General features: G+C 66.6%; 2 protein-coding genes across 2 annotated transcripts in view; one reads left to right on the plus strand and one right to left on the minus strand.

The window, feature by feature from the left end:
- Positions 1-693: 693 nt before the first annotated feature.
- PFDN6 (prefoldin subunit 6) lies at positions 694-2968 on the plus strand. Its single transcript, XM_078848769.1, has 5 exons — positions 694-855; positions 931-1024; positions 2171-2241; positions 2322-2446; positions 2749-2968. Exons 1-5 carry the CDS (start codon positions 751-753, stop codon positions 2867-2869), a joined length of 516 nt encoding a protein of 171 aa, XP_078704895.1. The 5' UTR covers positions 694-750; the 3' UTR covers positions 2870-2968.
- Positions 2969-3058: 90 nt separating this feature from the next.
- Positions 3059-23956, minus strand: part of RGL2 (ral guanine nucleotide dissociation stimulator like 2) — a 31075-nt gene continuing 10177 nt past the window's right edge. The window contains exons 3-19 of the mRNA XM_078848404.1: positions 10593-10676; positions 10225-10400; positions 9791-9853; positions 9522-9703; positions 9160-9308; positions 8720-8935; positions 8219-8322; positions 8026-8110; positions 7614-7691; positions 6769-6843; positions 6553-6585; positions 6000-6121; positions 5598-5690; positions 5304-5436; positions 4890-5135; positions 4130-4244; positions 3059-3948 (exon numbers count right to left, since the gene is read on the minus strand). Coding sequence (XP_078704530.1) covers positions 3758-3948; positions 4130-4244; positions 4890-5135; positions 5304-5436; positions 5598-5690; positions 6000-6121; positions 6553-6585; positions 6769-6843; positions 7614-7691; positions 8026-8110; positions 8219-8322; positions 8720-8935; positions 9160-9308; positions 9522-9703; positions 9791-9853; positions 10225-10400; positions 10593-10676 — 2145 coding nt within the window. The 3' untranslated portion in view covers positions 3059-3757. The remainder of the gene's footprint in view (positions 3949-4129; positions 4245-4889; positions 5136-5303; positions 5437-5597; positions 5691-5999; positions 6122-6552; positions 6586-6768; positions 6844-7613; positions 7692-8025; positions 8111-8218; positions 8323-8719; positions 8936-9159; positions 9309-9521; positions 9704-9790; positions 9854-10224; positions 10401-10592; positions 10677-23956) is intronic.

A 23956-nucleotide genomic window follows, 5' to 3' on the forward strand; every position in this document is an offset into this window, starting at 1 on the left:
GGATTAACCGCCTCATCCCAGGACGTAGCTGGGATAATATTAATTAGCCCCAGGGTACTGCACAAGATATGACATCATTAACGCCATGTTGGTGACGACCTATGATCCCGGGTGTGATGTCATTCGTGCCGTGTCGGCGACGCGCTGGGACGCCAGGTGTGATGTCACTAACGCTGTGTCGGTGACGACCTGTGATGCCGGGTGTGATGTCATTAATGCCGTGTTGGCGATGCGCTGGGACCCCGGGTGTCATGTCGCTAATGCCGTGTGGGTAACATGTGAATCTCATGTCTCCTGTGCTCCTGCTCTGGGCCTGGGGGGCTTCAGGCTTTAATTACATGGGCCCAGGCAGGTTACTAACTTCCCCATCTGACCCAGGCGCCGCTATCTTTGAACGGAGCGGAAGTAGCTTCCTTCCCATTTCAGGCACAGGTGGCCGCCATCTTGGAACAGGGCGGAAATAGGCGCATTCTCCCCGGCTAGCGATGCCGCCATATTGGAAAAAGGCGGAAGTGGCTTAATCTGCTTCTAGCACGAGCTCGCGACCATCTTGGAAAGAGGCGGAAGTGAGCTGCCCTTCAAGGCCCCCAGCCGGCGGCCATCTTGGAAGCGGGCGGAAGTGGAAGGCGAGTCTCCCTGTCCCGTCTGCCCTGTCCCCAAACCCAGGAGGGCCGGGACCTGCGACCCCGAATTGGTCCTGATCCCGCAGGGGAGGAAGCGGAGGGACTCAGAGGCCGGACTACAAATCCCATGGTGCACCGCGGCCCCCGGCGGAAGTGGGCTGTACCGGAAGCCGGATCGAGAGGTCGCACGCACGTTGCGGGGCGGGGCTCAGCGCCGGAGCAGCGGGGAGCGGTAGGTGCTGGTCGGGTGGGGGGCGCTCGGGAGGGACCGTGTGCCCCCCCCGCTCTAACCCCCCTCCCCCCGCAGGCGGACCGGACCGGACCCGACCGGACCCTCATGGCGGACCTGATCCAGAAGAAGCTGCAGGGCGAGCTGGAGAAATACCAGCAGCTGCAGAAAGGTACCGGCCCCCCCCCCCCGCCGCCCCATAACCCGCCCCGGTCCCTCCCCCCATCACCCCCCCGCCGCCCCATCACCCGCCCCGGCCCCTCCCCCCATCACCCCCCCGCCGCCCCATAACCCGCCCCGGCCCCTCCCCCCATCACCCCCCCGCCGCCCCATCACCCGCCCCGGCCCCTCCCCCCATCACCCCCCCGCCGCCCCATCACCCGCCCCGGCCCCTCCCCCCATCACCCCCCCGCCGCCCCATCACCCGCCCCGGCCCCTTCCTGTCCCCCCAGGCCTGCCCTACCGCCCCATAACCCCAGGCATCCCCTTCCCCCATCACCTCCCCACTAATTCCTGTCCATAACCCACTGCCTTCCCCTAACCCACCCGTGCCCCATACTCCCGCATCCCCTGCCTCTGGGGACCCTGCACCCCGCCCCATGCCCAATAACTTGCCTGTACCCCGTAGCCTACTGCGCCCTATAATCCATCCCTGCACCTCCTCCCCATCACCCTTCTCCATGGCCCAACCTCCCTGCACCCTGCCTCCTAACCTGCCTAACCCAGGCCATAATCCTTCTGCCACCCCCCTCGATCTGCTGCACCTCCTCTTCCCCAGCGTCCTGCCCCCTTTCCACCCTCTGGGGTTCCTGCAGCCCATTGACCTCCTCCCGGGGTCCCTGCTCCCCCCGATCCCCCTGGACAAACAAACTGCCTCCTGTTCCTCAGATTCCCTCCCCCCCCCACTGGGGCCTTTCATTGCACCCTCCATGTTCCCACCCCTCACATCCCTGAGCCCCCCTTCTACCCTCTTTCCCCCAGTTACTCCTAATGCGAATACACAGGCTGGGGAAGGAGCTGGCTTGACAGGCTGAGGGCTCTGATCCCAGTGGGGAGAGCTCCCCTGCCACCTGACCCTCTGCCTGTACCCTGAGCACTGGCCCAGAGACCCCCAGCCACTGGCCTGCAGAGCCCCACTGCGGGCAGAGGGAAGCTGGGTCTCCTCCTCCTGCAGACCCCTGGGGGTTATTCATCAGTGCTGCAATATAAGAGATAGCAGGTTGATTTCTTGGGGGCTGTGATGTGGGCAGAGGTCTCTGGTGTCCCTATGGGGCTGCAGCCCTGGAGCTCATGGGGTCCCTCTGTGTGTGCCCCTCAGATCTCAGCAAGTCCATGGCGGCACGGCAGAAACTGGAAGCACAGTTGACTGAGAACAACATTGTCAAGGAGGTGAGTGCGCCCTGCTCCCCCACTCTGTACTCTCCCTCCCTTCCCCGCCCCTCACCTCCCCTTGTTCTGCTCCCCCACAGGAGCTGGGGCTGCTGGATGTGACCAACACTGTCTACAAGCTGATTGGCCCCGTGTTGGTGAAACAGGACATGGATGAGGCTAAAGCCACTGTCAGCAAGCGGCTGGACTATATCACTGGAGAGATGTATGTGTGTGAGGAAGGGGGGTTTCCTGTGTGGTGGGCTGGCTCCCTGCCCCGCAAGGACACTGGCTGGCTCACAGGATGAGGAATGGGCCCTTCCCCTTTTGGGGTCACTGGCTTCGCTCCACTCCCAGGAAGGGGCCCTGGCTGGCTCATGGGGTGGGGAATGGGCCTTTCCCCTCTAGGGGTCACTGGCCCCAATCCAGCCCCATGGCAGACAGGGGCCTGAGCTCGGGGGCCTCTCTTGGTTTCAGGGCTGGGGGGAGGGTTCTAGGCCCATCTCACTCTCCCCTTCCCCCCCACAGCAAGCGCTATGAGCTGCAGATGCAGGAGTCTGAGAAGAAGGCGGAACAGCAGCGGGAGGTGCTGGCCCGGCTGCAGCAGGAGTATCAGCGAGCCCAGGGCAAGGGGACGGCTAAGGCATGAGCTGGTGCTGGTGGGGGAAGCTGGATCCTTGGGGCTGTGAGGGGAGGGGGAGCTGTATTTATTTCAAACAGCAAAAAAATTAAAGAGGTGATGCACAAACTGATGGCACCTGGCCCTCTGTGCCCCCTACCCCTTGGTATCCACTCGCTGGCCTGGGGCCGCTGCTGCTGCTCTCAGCTGTGCTCTGCCCTGCCCTGAGCTTTGTCCCTTCAGCTTTCTCCTGTGGTCTCTGGCTGTGCTGTGCCAGGCAGATTCCGCCTCCCCAGAGACACAGCTCTCTGCCAGCTGCTTCTAGTGTCTTTATTGCGTTAGTGTTACAGCAAAGAGGGCTAGGGCCACAAGCCCCCTACACAGTGATGCAGGGGGAAATCAGCTGCCCCTGCAGGGCTTAGATCACCCAGTCCTTCCCCCCACCTCCAGTTGAGTCCCTGAGAAGCTGCCATCTTGGCATTGGCAGGGGCATCCCACTTCCCACCTGTGACTAGAGGGGAATTAGCACCCTGGCCTCTGCTGCAGTGTCCTGGCAGGGGTGAGACCATGCTCTGGGAGAGTGGGCTCACTGCTCCGGTCGCCCCCCCCGCCCAGCTGTACCTCCTGGGTGGACAGGAAGTAGGTACTGGTGTTTGGGGGGGGAGGGGCTGTCAGGACATCACCCATTTCAAGATACTTAGATCATAGCCCTGAGGCAGCTGGCTGGGCTGGGCAGGCTGCCCCTTGGACAGTCCTGGGGCAGACCAGAGCCTGGTGCCAGGGGAGATGAAGGTAGCCCCAGGCCAAGCAGACAGTCCTAGGCCCTGTGCAGCTCCAGTTCCCTTCCCCAGAGTCTGGGCGCATGTCACTTCCTTTCCTCCAGCCCAGGAAGCCCCAGGGCAGTTTCGGGGTTCACCATCAGAAGAGGGCCCTGGCAAGCTTGCGGCCGGTGGCCTTGATCTTGGGGAAGGTGGCGCTGAGCTCAGCCCTGCGGGGGGCAGCGCTGGGAGGCAGGGGAGGTTCCCCAGGGCCCTTGGGGCGCAGCACAAAGTCCAAGCTGGAGCCATTCATGGCGTAGAAGATGTTGGCTGTAGGCGGGAAGGTCAGCTCTGCAGGGGGAGAGAGAGGGTGTGAGGGCAGTTAGGGAATAGGGTCCCCGCACCCACTCATGGGACCCCAGCTTCCTAGGGACTCCTTTGGAGACCCCTCATTGCTGTGGGTGCTCCCCAACCCCCCAATGGGCCCCCCCAATCCCTACCCCAGGGACATCAATTCCCCTGACCCCCTCACCTTTCCCCTCAGGCAGCAGCTGGACCAGCTGGAATTGGGGGGCAACCCCCAGCTCCTGGCCATGCTTCTCCAGCACCTTGGCGATGACGGACGGGGTTTTGTCCTGGCTGGTCACCTACAGCAACACAACACACAACTCCCACTTTCCTCAACAGAGCCAGGCCAGGCGCCCCCGAGACCACCACCACGTACATGGAAGTGATCGCCCCACAGAGATAACACAAGTGCAGCCACAAAGACATGCCCCATGTGCACAACACGCAAAGCTGGGAGAATGCAGCAAATCCCAGGAGAACGCAGCAAATCCCAGCAGACACCCCAGAAAGCCCCACACCCAGTCAACACCCCCCCCCCCCGTGACAATGTGCACACACAACACAGCCGCACGCAGACATGTAGGGGTCCAGCCCGTCCACACCAGACACACACAATGGGGCAGCCCCTCCCCCCAGGGAGAGACAGTGAGTCAGGGGACCAGTTGCCCCTTCCCCACAGCAGCTGTGGGATTGGGATCGGGATCACCCTGGGGAAAAGGGGGGGTCCCCTGACTAAACTAATAGTGTTTAGTGGGTGGGCCAGGCTAAGACTGCAGCAGGAAAGTGTCACAGCAAGACAGAAAGGGCAGGATTGACAACCCAGGTGTCCTGATTCCCAGCCGCCCACTCTATCCTCCACTCCCCTCCCAGAGCCGGGATAGAACCCAGGAGTCCTGGCTCCCAGCCCCCACCCTGGGGATGGGATCCAGGCGTCCAGTGCTCACCAGGATGCTCTTGTAGAGGCTGCCGTTGTGCAGGGCCATGCGCGCGCGGATAATGCAGCAATCGGAGGGGGGGGCCCCAGGCTCCCGGGTGGGAGGGGCAGGGAAGGCCGAGCCGCAGGAAGCCGAGCGCCGGTGCCCCCGGGGAAAGCCCCCCCCGGTGGGGATGGGAGGCGAGAGGCCCCCGGCCAAGGGAGCCACATCCTCAGGAGCTGTGTCCAACGCTGAGACTGACGGCCACTTTATGTGCTGCGGGGACGCAGAGGGGGTGACTGGGGCAGCGAGGGGCTGGGATTGAGGAAGGGATGAGGGGGATGGAGAAGGGGGGTGAGGGAGGAATGGGACAGGGGATGGGGGTGCAGGTCTGGGGGGGGAGATCAGGCAGGGGGAGGAAGCGGTAATGGGGTGGGGTCTCACCTGCGCCAGGCGAGACAGCAGCTGCGTGGGGCCACGGGGGGGTGGCAGCAGGTTGTGGCAGCAGCCAGGGGGCCCCTCATGGGAGCTGGGCCCCTCCCAGGAGACGAGAGGGTTCCCCACGGAGCTCAGCAGCCTTGGAGGTAGGGGAGGTAACAGAAGGATTGAGGGGGGGCTGCTACCTTCAGCCCCACCAGCCTTCAACCCTTGAGCCCGCCTCCCCATCCCTCCAGACCCCCAATGCCTCAGAGCCCCCCTCCCTCAGTTGCGGCTCAGCTCTGCCCCCCCCATACTCACTCTGTGCAGTGGGTGATGACCAGGGTGGGCTTCAGGGACCGCTGGAGGGTTGGGGCCTCCCCGGGGGGTTCGATCTCACAGGAGAGACTGTGACTGTGGGGAGAGGGGGATTAGAACTGCACAATACACACAACACCCCACAAACTCCCCCCCAAACTCCTCTACACACACCCCCTACATGCAACACTCCTTACACAACCCCCAAACTCCTCTACACACACCCCCTACACAACACAACCCCCCATGCATCACACACAATACCCCCCCCAAAACTCTACACAACCCCCCACCACACTCTACATGCAAACACAATCCCCTACATGCAGCAACCACTTCACACAGCACCTACAAGCCCCATCCCGCCGCCCCAGCCACGGGGGGGACGCTCCCCCCCCCCGCTACCTCTGTGCCTCAGAGAGGGGGGGCAGTGCCCGCAGCCAGCGCTGGAAGTGGGAGCTGGGCTGGACGCTGTAGTTGCGGCATATGGACTGCAGGAGACGCAGCTGGGCCAGCACCTCGAACTCCTGGGGGCAGAGAGCGGGGCAGTTACACGGGGAGGGGGCACTGCAGACAGCAGGGCTATAACAGGGCAGCGGGGCATTGAGCAGGGGGGTGCTATACTGGGGGGCAGCACAGAGAGTGTGGGGGGCTATATTGGGGGCACAGAGCCCAGGGTCTGTAACCAGCGGGGGGGGACCGCATAGAGAGCATAGGGGGCTGTACTGGGGTGAGGGGGAGATTAGAGAGCCTGGGGGAGCTCTACTTAGTGGGGGGAGGCAGAGAGCGACAGAGGGGGGCTGTACCGGGGAGAGGCAGAGAGTGACAGAGGGGGGCTGTACCGGGGAGAGGCAGAGAGCGACAGAGGGGGGCTGTACCGGGGAGAGGCAGAGAGCGACAGAGGGGAGCCCCAAGCCAGATGCGGAGGGAGCCCAGCAGGCCCGGCACAGCCCGGTACCTTGCGCCGCTTCTCGAAGTTGATGTATCCGTTCTGCCAGAGAAACGAGAGGTGCCATGAGCCCCATGACCAACTCCCGCATGTTCCTTACCCCCCCAGCTCCCCACTGCTCTCCTGCCCCCTTGCCTGGCCCCCCCATTGCACACGTGCCCCTCCCACTGGCCTGGCCCCCACCCCTAACAGGATCCTAGATCATCCCCCACCCCCAGGTCTCACCTCCAGCTTGTCCTTCATGGCTGTATCCAGCATCACCAGGTCTCGCAGGAAGGTGCCCAGGTACGGAACCACACCCTGGGGAGAGCAGGGGGTCAGAGAGCAGGCAGTCAACCCCCCAGCCCCCCACATATCCCCCACTGTGTCCCACCCCACCGTGCACCCTCCAGCCCCCCACAATGCCCTGCACAAACCACACTGCCAACCCCCCTGCCCCGCAGCACCCCGCTGTGACGAAGTGGGGATTTTCCCTTGTTATGTTGTATGTGAGTCTTACTGTTGAGCCTAGGTGAGTTTTACTGTTTTGCATGAATACTGCGTGTGCCTCAGTTTCCCTGTGTGCTGCACCAATACCTCGGTGGTGGGAATAGGGTGTGAGATTTTGGCTGAGACCTCTGGGGCAGGTGAGGCTGCTCCAGCTGCCTGCACATATGCTATGACTGCCAATCCCCCCACCCCACAGCACCCTGCCCAATCCCCCACATAGTCCCACACAAACCACACCTACAGTCCAGGCCCCAGTGCCCCGCACATATTCTCCACCCCCACAGCCTCCTGCCTAGCCCCCACCCACCCCAGTGTACCCTGTCCAGCCCCCCACGTACCTTCACACAAACCACACCTCCAACCCAAACCACTGGCCCCCCCACATATCCCCCACCCTATTGTGCCTCTGCCCAGCGCCCCATATACCCCAACCAGGGCTGCCCAAGCCCACCATGCCCCCAGTATCCCCCCCACCTCTGCCCCCCCGTGCACTGGAGGAGAAGAACAGGGACGGGGCAGCCCCCCCATCCTGTGCCCCTGCATCCTCGCCCATCACTGCAGCCCCCCCTTCCACCACTCACCACTGGGCGCTGCTCCTGGGGTCTTCGTGGCTGCCGGCGGGGGGCAGGGTCGGCACCAGACGGCTTGGAGGTGCCCTCCTGGGGGGGGGTCAGAGGAATATGAGAGAGGGCACAGGGTGCGAGCGCAGGGAGGAACAATGAGACATGGGAAGGTGTCGGGGATGAGGGCAGATACAGGAGACCTAGTGAGACATAGGGGTTGGGGGTCAGGATGGGGCAGAAGAAGGGATCGGGGGCAAGATGGGAGAGGGGGACAATAGGGGGCCATGGGGAGGAGGTGGGTAGGGAGCAGTATGGGGAGCTGAGCGCCGGGGGCAGGATGGGGGGCTAGGAGCTGGGAGGCAGCACAGGAGCTGGGAGCACAGGATTGGGGGCAGGATGTGGGGGGCACAGGAGCCAGGCGGCCCCTCACCTGGAACAGCAGCTGCCGGCTCAGGCTATAGTTATCCTGTTCGGAGCAGATGGTGCAGAGCTCCTCATAGCTGCGCAGCACGTCCCTGGCGGGAGAAGTGTGTGGGGGGGTGAATGACCCATGAGATGCTGCCCCCCAGATGCTGCCCCCTCCATCCTGACCACCCAGCTCCACCCCGCCAGCCCAGCCCCACCTGGCGGTCTCGTCCCAGGTCCGCTTGAGCCGGTGCACAGGGCTGGACTGCAGGGCGGAGATGATGGCACAGAGAGACGAGAAATTCCTCAGGGCACGGCACTCCTGGGGGCACAGCGGTCGGGGTCACAGGGGGCCAGCTCCGACACCCCTGCAGGGCGGGGGCTAGGCTGGCTCGGGGCGGGGGGGGCAGGCTGCTCCCAGGGAGCTGCAGGGCGGGGGCTGGGCTGGCTCGGTGGGGGGGGCCTGCTCCCATGGAGCTGCAGGGCGGGGGCTGGGCTGGCTCGGAGGGTGAGGGGTCGAGGCGGGGGGCCAGCTCCCATGGAGCTGCAGGGCAGGGGCTCGGGGGGGGTGAGGGGTCAGAGGGCCTGGCTGGTATTGGGGGCAGAGCTGAGGTCAGAGGTTGCTCTCCTTTCCCACAAGCCAGGGGCCCATCGCTGCGGGGTTGGACGCAGCGTGGTGACCCCGACCCTGAGGGGCTGAGCTCCGGCCCCACACTCACCTCAGCCACGTGGATCCATTTCTCCAGGATGCGGGCCCGCTGCTGGGGGCGCAGCCCCGGCCCCGCCAGGCAGGAGCGGATCACGGCCCCCGCCAGGCGGTTGAACTGGTGCACCGTGGCGCGGACACTGGGGCAGACCCGCTCCCGCCCCTTCTTGTCCCGCTGAGACCAGAGCGAGCCCAGGCACTGGTAGGGCACGACCCGCAGGAACAGCGCCTGGGGGTGGGGGGCAGGGGTTAATGGGGGGCTGCTCCCTGACCCCCACCCACTGCTAGGGGTGTCCCTTACCCCTCACTTACCCACAGGAACATCTCCTGGGATGTCCTGCACCCCCACACCCCGTAACCTAAAGACAGAGTCCCCCTCCCCCGTCACCTACCCCCCCAAATACCCTGACATGGGGGCCCCTGGGGTACAGCCCCCCCACCACACACACTCACCGCCTCCTCCAGTGTCAGCTGAGCAGCCACATGGTCAGCTTGGAAGGTCAGAATGTCGAGGGGGTCAGGGTCCCCCCGAGGGGTCACACCCCCCTCGGGGCCATCTTCCCCCACCCCCAATTCCTCTTCCTCCAGCTCCCCTGCAGGGGAGAGGAGGCAGTGTTAGATCCAGCGGGGTGGGGAGCCTGCCCCACAGATAGACCCTCCCCTCTACCCCAGTACCCCCTCCCATCTGCCCACCCACCAGATCTGCCCCCAACCCCATCTGCCTGCCCCCCCGGCTCCCCCACTCCTCTCCAACCAAACCCTTCCCGCATCCATCTGCCCCCCTGCAGGCTTCCCCCACCTGCAGCCCCCCTCACCTCCATTGCTGTGCCCCCCCGGCACCCCCCGTAGGGCGAGCAGGCGTCTCTCAGCCTCAGAGCCCTGCCCCAGGGCACATTGCAGGCTCCGGCCCAGTCGCTCCACCAGGCCAGGGTCCAAGCCCCCCCCGAAATCCTCAGGGTACCCGTCCAGCCAGGAGCACATCACCGAGGAGAAGGCCCTGGGGGGAGATGGGGGTGAATGGGGGACACGGCCGGGGGAAGGGAAGTCGGGGTGGGTGGGGGCTGTGGGGGCGGGGGTCACTCACCGCTGCAGCTCAGCTGTCTCTGGGGAAACGGGGCTCGGCTCCAGCGCCCCGACCTCCTCCAGCCTGAGGAAGAGACGGGGTGAGGCGGTTGCCATTGCCACTGCGCTCCCCTCCCCACACCCCAACAACTCCTTTCCCCTCGTTTGTGCCCCCTAACCGCTCCCCGCCAAGTCCCAGCCCTCCCCTCTCATCCCCTCATGGAGCTCGGCTCCCCCACCCCCAGCTCATTCCCCCATGGGGCCCGGCTCCCCCCTTGTGTCCCCCCATCCCCTCTTCCCCGACGTTTCCCCCATAATCCCAATTCTAGTCACACCCCACTTCCCCCCAGCGTCCTGCACCCCCATCTCCCCTGTACTTACCCCATGTCCTGCACCCTCTCCCCCCCCCACTTACCCCCAGCATCCTGCGCCCCCTCCACCCCCTGCCCCTGTCACCTGTCGAGCAGCAGCCCCAGCACCGTGGGGGGGCGGGCGAACACCCGGTAGGTGATCAGGAAGGTAGGGACGTAGGTGGCGTCACCCAGCGTCTGGGCCTCCAGCAGGTGCCGAACCAGCCGGACCAGCGACCCGGCCTTTAGCGAGCGGGCCTGGCTGCCTGCCCCCCCTGGGGCCTGTGGGGAGACCGTCAATCAGCCTGGACCCCCCCATATCTCCCCAAGTGACGTGGCCTGGCTGCCTGCCACCCCCCCCCCCCGGGGCCTGTGGGGAGAGCGTCAGAGCCAGCCTGGACACCCCGCCCCCCCAATACCACTGAGGCCTAGGGGAAAGAGGGGGCACCAGAGCCGACCTGCCCCCCCACTCACCCCTGGCTGGGCGCCCCCAGACTGCCGCGTGGTCACTGTGTAGATCGCTCCCTCCTCGGCCTCCTCCGTCAGGGTCACCGGGGGCTGGGGAGAGGGGAAGGTTACCCCGGATATCACTGCCCCCCACCTCTCCACCCCCCTCCAACTGCAGGAGTCTCATCCCCCCCCTCCCCCTAGTCCAGCCGCCCCCCTGGATATCCCCTGCCCAGCTGTATCTGAGCTGCCCCCCACCCGCCACACACACACACTCACCTTGACAGGCAGGCAGTACCACCGTGTCCGGGACAGCCCCCCTCCCTCCTGACCTCCTGGCTCCAGGCACGCCCCCAGCCGCAGGAAAACCTTCATCAGCCCCCCCGAACAGAGACCCCCCTCCTGCTGCCTACGGGGGCGTAGCCCTCGCCAGCCCCCCCAGGAACTGCCCCCTCCCCTCAGGCAGAGGGAGCACTCTGGGGGGCATCTGGATACGTGGGTGGGGACAGACAGATGGTTGTCACCACCCCCACCCCAAGGTGCGCTTCACTGGGTCTCACTCAGCCCCACCCCGGAGCGCGACTCTCACTGGGGTGGGGGCGTGTGGGGAAGGGAATTGCCTAGCTGAGCCCCCCCCCAAACCCCGCAGCCCTATGGGACAGGCCTGGGCCTGTGGGCCCAGGCAGGGGTTCGAGGTGCGTAGGGCTGGGGGGCAGGGTAGGAGAGTTGGGGGGCACAGTGGGGGTTCAGGGGCACAGACAGCAGGGAGGGGGTGCAGGGGGAGGGGGCAGAGGGGGACCCAGTGAACCTCCCAAACACGCAGGCCAGGGCACAGACAGACAAACACCCTTCCCGCCTCCCCAGTCACCCCCCTCCACAAGAAACCCCTCCTACACTCCTGTCAGTCTGTCCCCCTCCCCTCCCCTGTTCCCCTACACCCCTCCCCTCCCCCGTCTGTCTGTCCTGTTCCCCTTGTCTGTCTGCCCCTGTTTTTCTCTCTCTGTCTCCCTCCCCCTGCTGCTTCCGCCTTCTCGGTCTGCTCCAGCCCCTCCCCGTCCCGCCCTGCCCCCCCCGGCACTTCCCCAAACCTGCCCCGCCAAACCCTGCAGCTGCCAGGCTACCCGCCCTGCCCCCCACCGCAGGGACTGGGTGTGTCCTCAAGCGGGGACACGCACCTGAGCCTTATGACCGCAAGGAGCGGCAGCCACCTCTGGGTGGGGCATGGCTGCTGAGGGCCAAGGGGAATTCGGGACAGGAAGTGAAGGGACCTCCCAGGGCTCACTGACACCCAAGCCCCACACTGCCCCTCACCCCAGCCCCAGCCCCGCAGCTGCTCACTGCCCTAGACCACACTCCCCGCACCCCAGTCACTCACCCCTCACAGCTAGCTCACAACACAGCCACCCCCCGGCCACCCCACACAACCACACCCTGAGCAAGCCGCAGAACTACCAGCAAAGCCAACACAACCGCACACACCTCGACTACCAACGCCTTGCCCCCAGCGACAGCGCTCCCCTCGCACAGCTCCACAATCCCACACGGGCGTGACCCCGCCACACACACCCCCCGGACAACACACGGCTCCACAATCCCACACGGGCGTGACCCCGCCACACCCCCCCGACAACACACGGCTCCACAATCCCACACGGGCGTGACCCCGCCACACCCACCCCCCGGACAACACACGGCTCCACAATCCCACACGGGCGTGACCCCGCCACACCCCCCGGACAACACACGGCTCCACAATCCCACACGGGCGTGACCCCGCCACACCCACCAGACAACACACGGCTCCACAATCCCACACGGGCGTGACCCCGCCACACACACACCCCGCACAACACACGGCTCCACAATCCCACACGGGCGTGACCCCGCCACACCCCCCGCACAACACACGGCTCCACAATTCCACACGGGCGTGACCCCGCCACACCCACCAGACAACACACGGCTCCACAATCCCACACGGGCGTGACCCCGCCACACACACCCCCCGGACAACACACGGCTCCACAATCCCACACGGGCGTGACCCCGCCACACCCCCCCGACAACACACGGCTCCACAATCCCACACGGGCGTGACCCCGCCACACCCACCCCCCGGACAACACACGGCTCCACAATCCCACACGGGCGTGACCCCGCCACACCCCCCGGACAACACACGGCTCCACAATCCCACACGGGCGTGACCCCGCCACACCCACCAGACAACACACGGCTCCACAATCCCACACGGGCGTGACCCCGCCACACACACACCCCGCACAACACACGGCTCCACAATCCCACACGGGCGTGACCCCGCCACACCCCCCGCACAACACACGGCTCCACAATTCCACACGGGCGTGACCCCGCCACACCCACCAGACAACACACGGCTCCACAATCCCACACGGGCGTGACCCCGCCACACACACCCCCCGGACAACACACGGCTCCACAATCCCACACGGGCGTGACCCCGCCACACACCCCCCCCGGACAACACACGGCTCCACAATCCCACACGGGCGTGACCCCGCCACACACACACCCCGCACAACACACGGCTCCACAATCCCACACGGGCGTGACCCCGCCACACCCCCCCGACAACACACGGCTCCACAATCCCACACGGGCGTGACCCCGCCACACCCCCCCCCCGGACAACACACGGCTCCACAATCCCACACGGGCGTGACCCCGCCACACCCCCCGGACAACACACGGCTCCACAATCCCACACGGGCGTGACCCCGCCACACACACCCCCCGGACAACACACGGCTCCACAATCCCACACGGGCGTGACCCCGCCACACCCCCCGGACAACACACGGCTCCACAATCCCACACGGGCGTGACCCCGCCACACCCCCCCGACAACACACGGCTCCACAATCCCACACGGGCGTGACCCCGCCACACACACCCCCCGCACAACACACGGCTCCACAATCCCACACGGGCGTGACCCCGCCACACCCCCCCGACAACACACGGCTCCACAATCCCACACGGGCGTGACCCCGCCACACACCCCCCCCGGACAACACACGGCTCCACAATCCCACACGGGCGTGACCCCGCCACACACACCGGACAACACACGGCTCCACAATCCCACACGGGCGTGACCCCGCCACACACACCCCCCGGACAACACACGGCTCCACAATCCCACACGGGCGTGACCCCGCCACACACCCCCCCCGACAACACACGGCTCCACAATCCCACACGGGCGTGACCCCGCCACACCCCCCCGACAACACACGGCTCCACAATCCCACACGGGCGTGACCCCGCCACACACCCCCCCCGACAACACACGGCTCCACAATCCCACACGGGCGTGACCCCGCCACACCCCCCCGACAACACACGGCTCCACAATCCCACACGGGCGTGACCCCGCCACACACACCCCCCGGACAACACACGGCTCCACAATCCCACACGGGCGTGACCCCGCCACACACACCCCCCGGACAACACACGGCTCCACAATCCCACACGGGCGTGACCCCGCCACACACACACCCCGGACAACACACGGCTCCACAATCCCACACGGGCGTGACCCCGCCACACACACCCCCCGGACAACACACGGCTCCACAATCCCACACGGGCGTGACCCCGCCACACCCCCCGCACAACACACGGCTCCACAATCCCACACGGGCGTGACCCCGCCACACACACCCCCCGGACAACACACGGCTCCACAATCCCACACGGGCGTGACCCCGCCACACCCCCCGCACAACACAAGGCTCCACAATCCCACACGGGCGTGACCCCGCCACACACACCCCCCGGACAACACACAGCTCCACAATCCCACACGGGCGTGACCCCGCCACACCCCCCGGACAACACACGGCTCCACAATCCCACACGGGCGTGACCCCGCCACACCCCCCGGACAACACACAGCTCCACAATCCCACACGGGCGTGACCCCGCCACACCCACCAGACAACACACGGCTCCACAATCCCACACGGCCGTGACCCCGCCACACCCACCAGACAACACACGGCTCCACAATCCCACACGGGCGTGACCCCGCCACACCCCCCGGACAACACACGGCTCTACAATCCCACACGGGCGTGACCCCGCCACACCCCCCGCACAACACACGGCTCCACAATCCCACACGGGCGTGACCCCGCCACACACACCCCCCGGACAACACACGGCTCCACAATCCCACACGGGCGTGACCCCGCCACACACCCCCGACAACACACGGCTCCACAATCCCACACGGGCGTGACCCCGCCACACACACCCCCCGGACAACACACGGCTCCACAATCCCACACGGGCGTGACCCCGCCACACCCACCGGACAACACACGGCTCCACAATCCCACACGGGCGTGACCCCGCCACACACACCCCCCGGACAACACACGGCTCCACAATCCCACACGGGCGTGACCCCGCCACACACCCCCCCCGACAACACACGGCTCCACAATCCCACACGGGCGTGACCCCGCCACACACACCCCCCGACAACACACGGCTCCACAATCCCACACGGGCGTGACCCCGCCACACCCACCCCCCGGACAACACACGGCTCCACAATCCCACACGGGCGTGACCCCGCCACACCCACCCCCCGGACAACACACGGCTCCACAATCCCACACGGGCGTGACCCCGCCACACCCACCCCCCGGACAACACACGGCTCCACAATCCCACACGGGCGTGACCCCGCCACACCCCCCGCACAACACACGGCTCCACAATCCCACACGGGCGTGACCCCGCCACACACCCCCCCCCGACAACACACGGCTCCACAATCCCACACGGGCGTGACCCCGCCACACCCCCCGGACAACACACGGCTCCACAATCCCACACGAGCGTGACCCCGCCACACCCACCAGACAACACACGGCTCCACAATCCCACACGGGCGTGACCCCGCCACACACCCCCCCCGACAACACACGGCTCCACAATCCCACACGGGCGTGACCCCGCCACACCCCCCGGACAACACACGGCTCCACAATCCCACACGGGCGTGACCCCGCCACACCCACCAGACAACACACGGCTCCACAATCCCACACGGGCGTGACCCCGCCACACCCCCCGCACAACACACGGCTCCACAATCCCACACGGGCGTGACCCCGCCACACCCACCCCCCGGACAACACACGGCTCCACAATCCCACACGGGCGTGACCCCGCCACACACACCCCCCGGACAACACACGGCTCCACAATCCCACACGGGCGTGACCCCGCCACACCCCCCGGACAACACACGGCTCCACAATCCCACACGGGCGTGACCCCGCCACACCCCCCCGACAACACACGGCTCCACAATCCCACACGGGCGTGACCCCGCCACACCCCCCGCACAACACACGGCTCCACAATCCCACACGGGCGTGACCCCGCCACACCCCCCGGACAACACACGGCTCCACAATCCCACACGGGCGTGACCCCGCCACACACACCCCCCGGACAACACACAGCTCCACAATCCCACACGGGCGTGACCCCGCCACACCCACCAGACAACACACAGCTCCACAATCCCACACGGGCGTGACCTCGCCACACCCACCAGACAACACACGGCTCCACAATCCCACACGGGCGTGACCCCGCCACACACACCCCCCGGACAACACACGGCTCCACAATCCCACACGGGCGTGACCCTGCCACACCCACCAGACAACACACGGCTCCACAATCCCACACGGGCGTGACCCCGCCACACACACCCCCCGGACAACACACAGCTCCACAATCCCACACGGGCGTGACCCCGCCACACCCACCAGACAACACACAGCTCCACAATCCCACACGGGCGTGACCTCGCCACACCCACCAGACAACACACAGCTCCACAATCCCACACGGGCGTGACCCTGCCACACCCACCAGACAACACACGGCTCCACAATCCCACACGGGCGTGACCCCGCCACACACACCCCCCGGACAACACACGGCTCCACAATCCCACACGGGCGTGACCCCGCCACACCCCCCGCACAACACACGGCTCCACAATCCCACACGGGCGTGACCCCGCCACACCCACCAGACAACACACAGCTCCACAATCCCACACGGGCGTGACCCTGCCACACCCACCAGACAACACACGGCTCCACAATCCCACACGGGCGTGACCCCGCCACACACACCCCCCGGACAACACACGGCTCCACAATCCCACACGGGCGTGACCCCGCCACACACACCCCCCGGACAACACACGGCTCCACAATCCCACACGGGCGTGACCCCGCCACACCCACCGGACAACACACGGCTCCACAATCCCACACGGGTGTGACCCCGCCACACCCACCAGACAACACACGGCTCCACAATCCCACACGGGCGTGACCCCGCCACACCCCCCGGACAACACACGGCTCCACAATCCCACACGGGCGTGACCCCACCACACACACCCCCCGGACAACACACGGCTCCACAATCCCACACGGGCGTGACCCCGCCACACCCCCCGGACAACACACGGCTCCACAATCCCACACGGGCGTGACCCCGCCACACCCACCCCCCGGACAACACACGGCTCCACAATCCCACACGGGCGTGACCCCGCCACACCCCCCGCACAACACACGGCTCCACAATCCCACACGGGCGTGACCCCGCCACACACCCCCCCCCGACAACACACGGCTCCACAATCCCACACGGGCGTGACCCCGCCACACCCCCCGGACAACACACGGCTCCACAATCCCACACGAGCGTGACCCCGCCACACCCACCAGACAACACACGGCTCCACAATCCCACACGGGCGTGACCCCGCCACACACCCCCCCCGACAACACACGGCTCCACAATCCCACACGGGCGTGACCCCGCCACACCCCCCGGACAACACACGGCTCCACAATCCCACACGGGCGTGACCCCGCCACACCCACCAGACAACACACGGCTCCACAATCCCACACGGGCGTGACCCCGCCACACCCCCCGCACAACACACGGCTCCACAATCCCACACGGGCGTGACCCCGCCACACACACCCCCCGGACAACACACGGCTCCACAATCCCACACGGGCGTGACCCCGCCACACCCCCCGGACAACACACGGCTCCACAATCCCACACGGGCGTGACCCCGCCACACCCCCCCGACAACACACGGCTCCACAATCCCACACGGGCGTGACCCCGCCACACCCCCCGCACAACACACGGCTCCACAATCCCACACGGGCGTGACCCCGCCACACCCCCCGGACAACACACGGCTCCACAATCCCACACGGGCGTGACCCCGCCACACACACCCCCCGGACAACACACAGCTCCACAATCCCACACGGGCGTGACCCCGCCACACCCACCAGACAACACACAGCTCCACAATCCCACACGGGCGTGACCTCGCCACACCCACCAGACAACACACGGCTCCACAATCCCACACGGGCGTGACCCCGCCACACACACCCCCCGGACAACACACGGCTCCACAATCCCACACGGGCGTGACCCTGCCACACCCACCAGACAACACACGGCTCCACAATCCCACACGGGCGTGACCCCGCCACACACCCCCCCCGGACAACACACAGCTCCACAATCCCACACGGGCGTGACCCCGCCACACCCACCAGACAACACACAGCTCCACAATCCCACACGGGCGTGACCTCGCCACACCCACCAGACAACACACAGCTCCACAATCCCACACGGGCGTGACCCTGCCACACCCACCAGACAACACACGGCTCCACAATCCCACACGGGCGTGACCCCGCCACACACACCCCCCGGACAACACACGGCTCCACAATCCCACACGGGCGTGACCCCGCCACACCCCCCGCACAACACACGGCTCCACAATCCCACACGGGCGTGACCCCGCCACACCCACCAGACAACACACAGCTCCACAATCCCACACGGGCGTGACCCTGCCACACCCACCAGACAACACACGGCTCCACAATCCCACACGGGCGTGACCCCGCCACACACACCCCCCGGACAACACACGGCTCCACAATCCCACACGGGCGTGACCCCGCCACACACACCCCCCGGACAACACACGGCTCCACAATCCCACACGGGCGTGACCCCGCCACACCCACCGGACAACACACGGCTCCACAATCCCACACGGGTGTGACCCCGCCACACCCACCAGACAACACACGGCTCCACAATCCCACACGGGCGTGACCCCGCCACACCCCCCGGACAACACACGGCTCCACAATCCCACACGGGCGTGACCCCACCACACACACCCCCCGGACAACACACGGCTCCACAATCCCACACGGGCGTGACCCCGCCACACCCCCCGGACAACACACGGCTCCACAATCCCACACGGGCGTGACCCCACCACACACACCCCCCGGACAACACACGGCTCCACAATCCCACACGGGCGTGACCCCACCACACACACACCCCGGACAACACACGGCTCCACAATCCCACACGGGCGTGACCCCACCACACACACCCCCCGGACAACACACGGCTCCACAATCCCACACGGGCGTGACCCCGCCACACCCCCCGGACAACACACGGCTCCACAATCCCACATGGGCGTGACCCCGCCACACCCCCCGGACAACACACGGCTCCACAATCCCACACGGGTGTGACCCCGCCACACACACCCCCCGGACAACACACGGCTCCACAATCCCACACGGGCGTGACCCCGCCACACCCCCCGGACAACACACGGCTCCACAATCCCACACGGGCGTGACCCCGCCACACCCCCCGGACAACACACGGCTCCACAATCCCACACGGGCGTGACCCCGCCACACACACACCCCGGACAACACACGGCTCCACAATCCGACACGGGCGTGACCCCGCCACACCCCCCCCCCGCACAACACACGGCTCCACAATCCCACACGGGCGTGACCCCGCCACACACACACCCCGGACAACACACGGCTCCACAATCCCACACGGGCGTGACCCCGCCACACCCCCCCCCCGGACAACACACGGCTCCACAATCCCACACGGGCGTGACCCCGCCACACCCACCGGACAACACACGGCTCCACAATCCCACACGGGCGTGACCCCGCCACACCCCCCCGACAACACACAGATCCACAATCCCACACGGGCGTGACCCCGCCACACCCCCCCGACAACACACAGCTCCACAATCCCACACGGGCGTGACCCCGCCACACCCACCAGACAACACACGGCTCCACAATCCCACACGGGCGTGACCCCGCCACACCCCCCGGACAACACACGGCTCCACAATCCCACACGGGCGTGACCCCGCCACACCCCCCGGACAACACACGGCTCCACAATCCCACACGGGCGTGACCCCGCCACACCCCACGGACAACACACAGCTCCACAATCCCACACGGGCGTGACCCCGCCACACCCCCCGGACAACACACAGCTCCACAATCCCACACAGGCGTGACCCCGCCACACCCACCAGACAACACACGGCTCCACAATCCCACACGGGCGTGACCCCACCACACACCCCCCGGACAACACACGGCTCCACAATCCCACACGGGCATGACCCCGCCACACCCCCCGGACAACACACGGCTCCACAATCCCACACAGGCGTGACCCCGCCACACCCACCAGACAACACACGGCTCCACAATCCCACACGGGCGTGACCCCGCCACACACCCCCCCCGGACAACACACAGCTCCACAATCCCACACGGGCGTGACCCCGCCACACACACCCCCTGGACAACACACGGCTCCACAATCCCACACGGGCGTGACCCCGCCACACCCCCCGCACAACACACGGCTCCACAATCCCACACGGGCGTGACCCCGCCACACCCACCAGACAACACACAGCTCCACAATCCCACACGGGCGTGACCCTGCCACACCCACCAGACAACACACGGCTCCACAATCCCACACGGGCGTGACCCCGCCACACACCCCCCCCGGACAACACACGGCTCCACAATCCCACACGGGCGTGACCCCGCCACACACACCCCCCGGACAACACACGGCTCCACAATCCCACACGGGCGTGACCCCGCCACACACACCCCCCGGACAACACACGGCTCCACAATCCCACACGGGTGTGACCCCGCCACACCCACCAGACAACACACGGCTCCACAATCCCACACGGGCGTGACCCCGCCACACCCCCCGGACAACACACGGCTCCACAATCCCACACGGGCGTGACCCCACCACACACACCCCCCGGACAACACACGGCTCCACAATCCCACACGGGCGTGACCCCGCCACACCCCCGGACAACACACGGCTCCACAATCCCACACGGGCGTGACCCCACCACACACACCCCCCGGACAACACACGGCTCCACAATCCCACACGGGCGTGACCCCACCACACACACCCCCCGGACAACACACGGCTCCACAATCCCACACGGGCGTGACCCCACCACACACACCCCCCGGACAACACACGGCTCCACAATCCCACACGGGCGTGACCCCGCCACACCCCCCGGACAACACACGGCTCCACAATCCCACACGGGCGTGACCCCGCCACACACCCCCCCCGGACAACACACGGCTCCACAATCCCACACGGGCGTGACCCCGCCACACCCCCCGGACAACACACGGCTCCACAATCCCACACGGGCGTGACCCCGCCACACCCCCCGGACAACACACGGCTCCACAATCCCACACGGGCGTGACCCCGCCACACACACACCCCGGACAACACACGGCTCCACAATCCGACACGGGCGTGACCCCGCCACACACACCCCCCGCACAACACACGGCTCCACAATCCCACACGGGCGTGACCCCGCCACACACACCCCCCGGACAACACACGGCTCCACAATCCCACACGGGCGTGACCCCGCCACACACACCCCCCGGACAACACACGGCTCCACAATCCCACACGGGCGTGACCCCGCCACACACACACCCCGGACAACACACGGCTCCACAATCCCACACGGGCGTGACCCCGCCACACCCCCCGGACAACACACGGCTCCACAATCCCACACGGGCGTGACCCCGCCACACCCCCCGGACTACACACGGCTCCACAATCCCACACGGGCGTGACCCCGCCACACACCCCCGACAACACACGGCTCCACAATCCCACACGGGCGTGACCCCGCCACACCCCCCGGACAACACACGGCTCCACAATCCCACACGGGCGTGACCCCGCCACACCCCCCGGACAACACACGGCTCCACAATCCCACACGGGCGTGACCCCACCACACACACCCCCCGGACAACACACGGCTCCACAATCCCACACGGGCGTGACCCCACCACACACACCCCCCGGACAACACACGGCTCCACAATCCCACACGGGCGTGACCCCACCACACACACCCCCCGGACAACACACGGCTCCACAATCCCACACGGGCGTGACCCCACCACACACACCCCCCGGACAACACACGGCTCCACAATCCCACACGGGCGTGACCCCGCCACACCCCCCGGACAACACACGGCTCCACAATCCCACACGGGCGTGACCCCGCCACACCCCCCGGACAACACACGGCTCCACAATCCCACACGGGCATGACCCCGCCACACACACCCCCCGGACAACACACGGCTCCACAATCCCACACGGGCGTGACCCCGCCACACCCACCGGACAACACACGGCTCCACAATCCCACACGGGCGTGACCCCGCCACACACACCCCCCGGACAACACACGGCTCCACAATCCCACACGGGCGTGACCCCGCCACACACCCCCCCCGACAACACACGGCTCCACAATCCCACACGGGCGTGACCCCGCCACACACCCCCCCCGACAACACACGGCTCCACAATCCCACACGGGCGTGACCCCGCCACACCCACCCCCCAGACAACACACGGCTCCACAATCCCACACGGGCGTGACCCCGCCACACCCACCCCCCGGACAACACACGGCTCCACAATCCCACACGGGCGTGACCCCGCCACACCCACCCCCCGGACAACACACGGCTCCACAATCCCACACGGGCGTGACCCCGCCACACCCCCCGCACAACACACGGCTCCACAATCCCACACGGGCCTGACCCCGCCACACACCCCCCCCCGACAACACACGGCTCCACAATCCCACACGGGCGTGACCCCGCCACACCCACCCCCGGACAACACACGGCTCCACAATCCCACACGGGCGTGACCCCGCCACACCCCCCCGACAACACACAGCTCCACAATCCCACACGGGCGTGACCCCGCCACACACACCCCCCGGACAACACACGGCTCCACAATCCCACACGGGCGTGACCCCGCCACACCCCCCGGACAACACACGGCTCCACAATCCCACACGGGCGTGACCCCGCCACACCCCCCCGACAACACACGGCTCCACAATCCCACACGGGCGTGACCCCGCCACACCCCCCGCACAACACACGGCTCCACAATCCCACACGGGCGTGACCCCGCCACACCCCCCGGACAACACACGGCTCCACAATCCCACACGGGCGTGACCCCGCCACACACACCCCCCGGACAACACACAGCTCCACAATCCCACACGGGCGTGACCCCGCCACACCCACCAGACAACACACAGCTCCACAATCCCACACGGGCGTGACCTCGCCACACCCACCAGACAACACACGGCTCCACAATCCCACACGGGCGTGACCTCGCCACACCCCCCGGACTATACACGGCTCCACAATCCCACACGGGCGTGACCCCGCCACACACACCCCCCGGACAACACACGGCTCCACAATCCCACACGGGCGTGACCCCGCCACACCCCCCGCACAACACACGGCTCCACAATCCCACACGGGCGTGACCCCGCCACACACCCCCCCCGGACAACACACGGCTCCACAATCCCACACGGGCGTGACCCTGCCACACCCACCAGACAACACACGGCTCCACAATCCCACACGGGCGTGACCCCGCCACACACCCCCCCCGGACAACACACGGCTCCACAATCCCACACGGGCGTGACCCCGCCACACCCCCCGCACAACACACGGCTCCACAATCCCACACGGGCGTGACCCCGCCACACCCACCAGACACCACACGACTCCACAATCCCACACGGGCGTGACCCCGCCACACCCCCCGCACAACACACGGCTCCACAATCCCACACGGGCGTGACCCTGCCACACCCACCAGACAACACACGGCTCCACAATCCCACACGGGCGTGACCCCGCCACACACCCCCGACAACACACGGCTCCACAATCCCACACGGGCGTGACCCCGCCACACCCACCAGACACCACACG

This window comes from Lepidochelys kempii, chromosome 14 (assembly GCF_965140285.1).
Source record: "Lepidochelys kempii isolate rLepKem1 chromosome 14, rLepKem1.hap1, whole genome shotgun sequence".
Taxonomy (NCBI): domain Eukaryota; kingdom Metazoa; phylum Chordata; order Testudines; family Cheloniidae; genus Lepidochelys; species Lepidochelys kempii.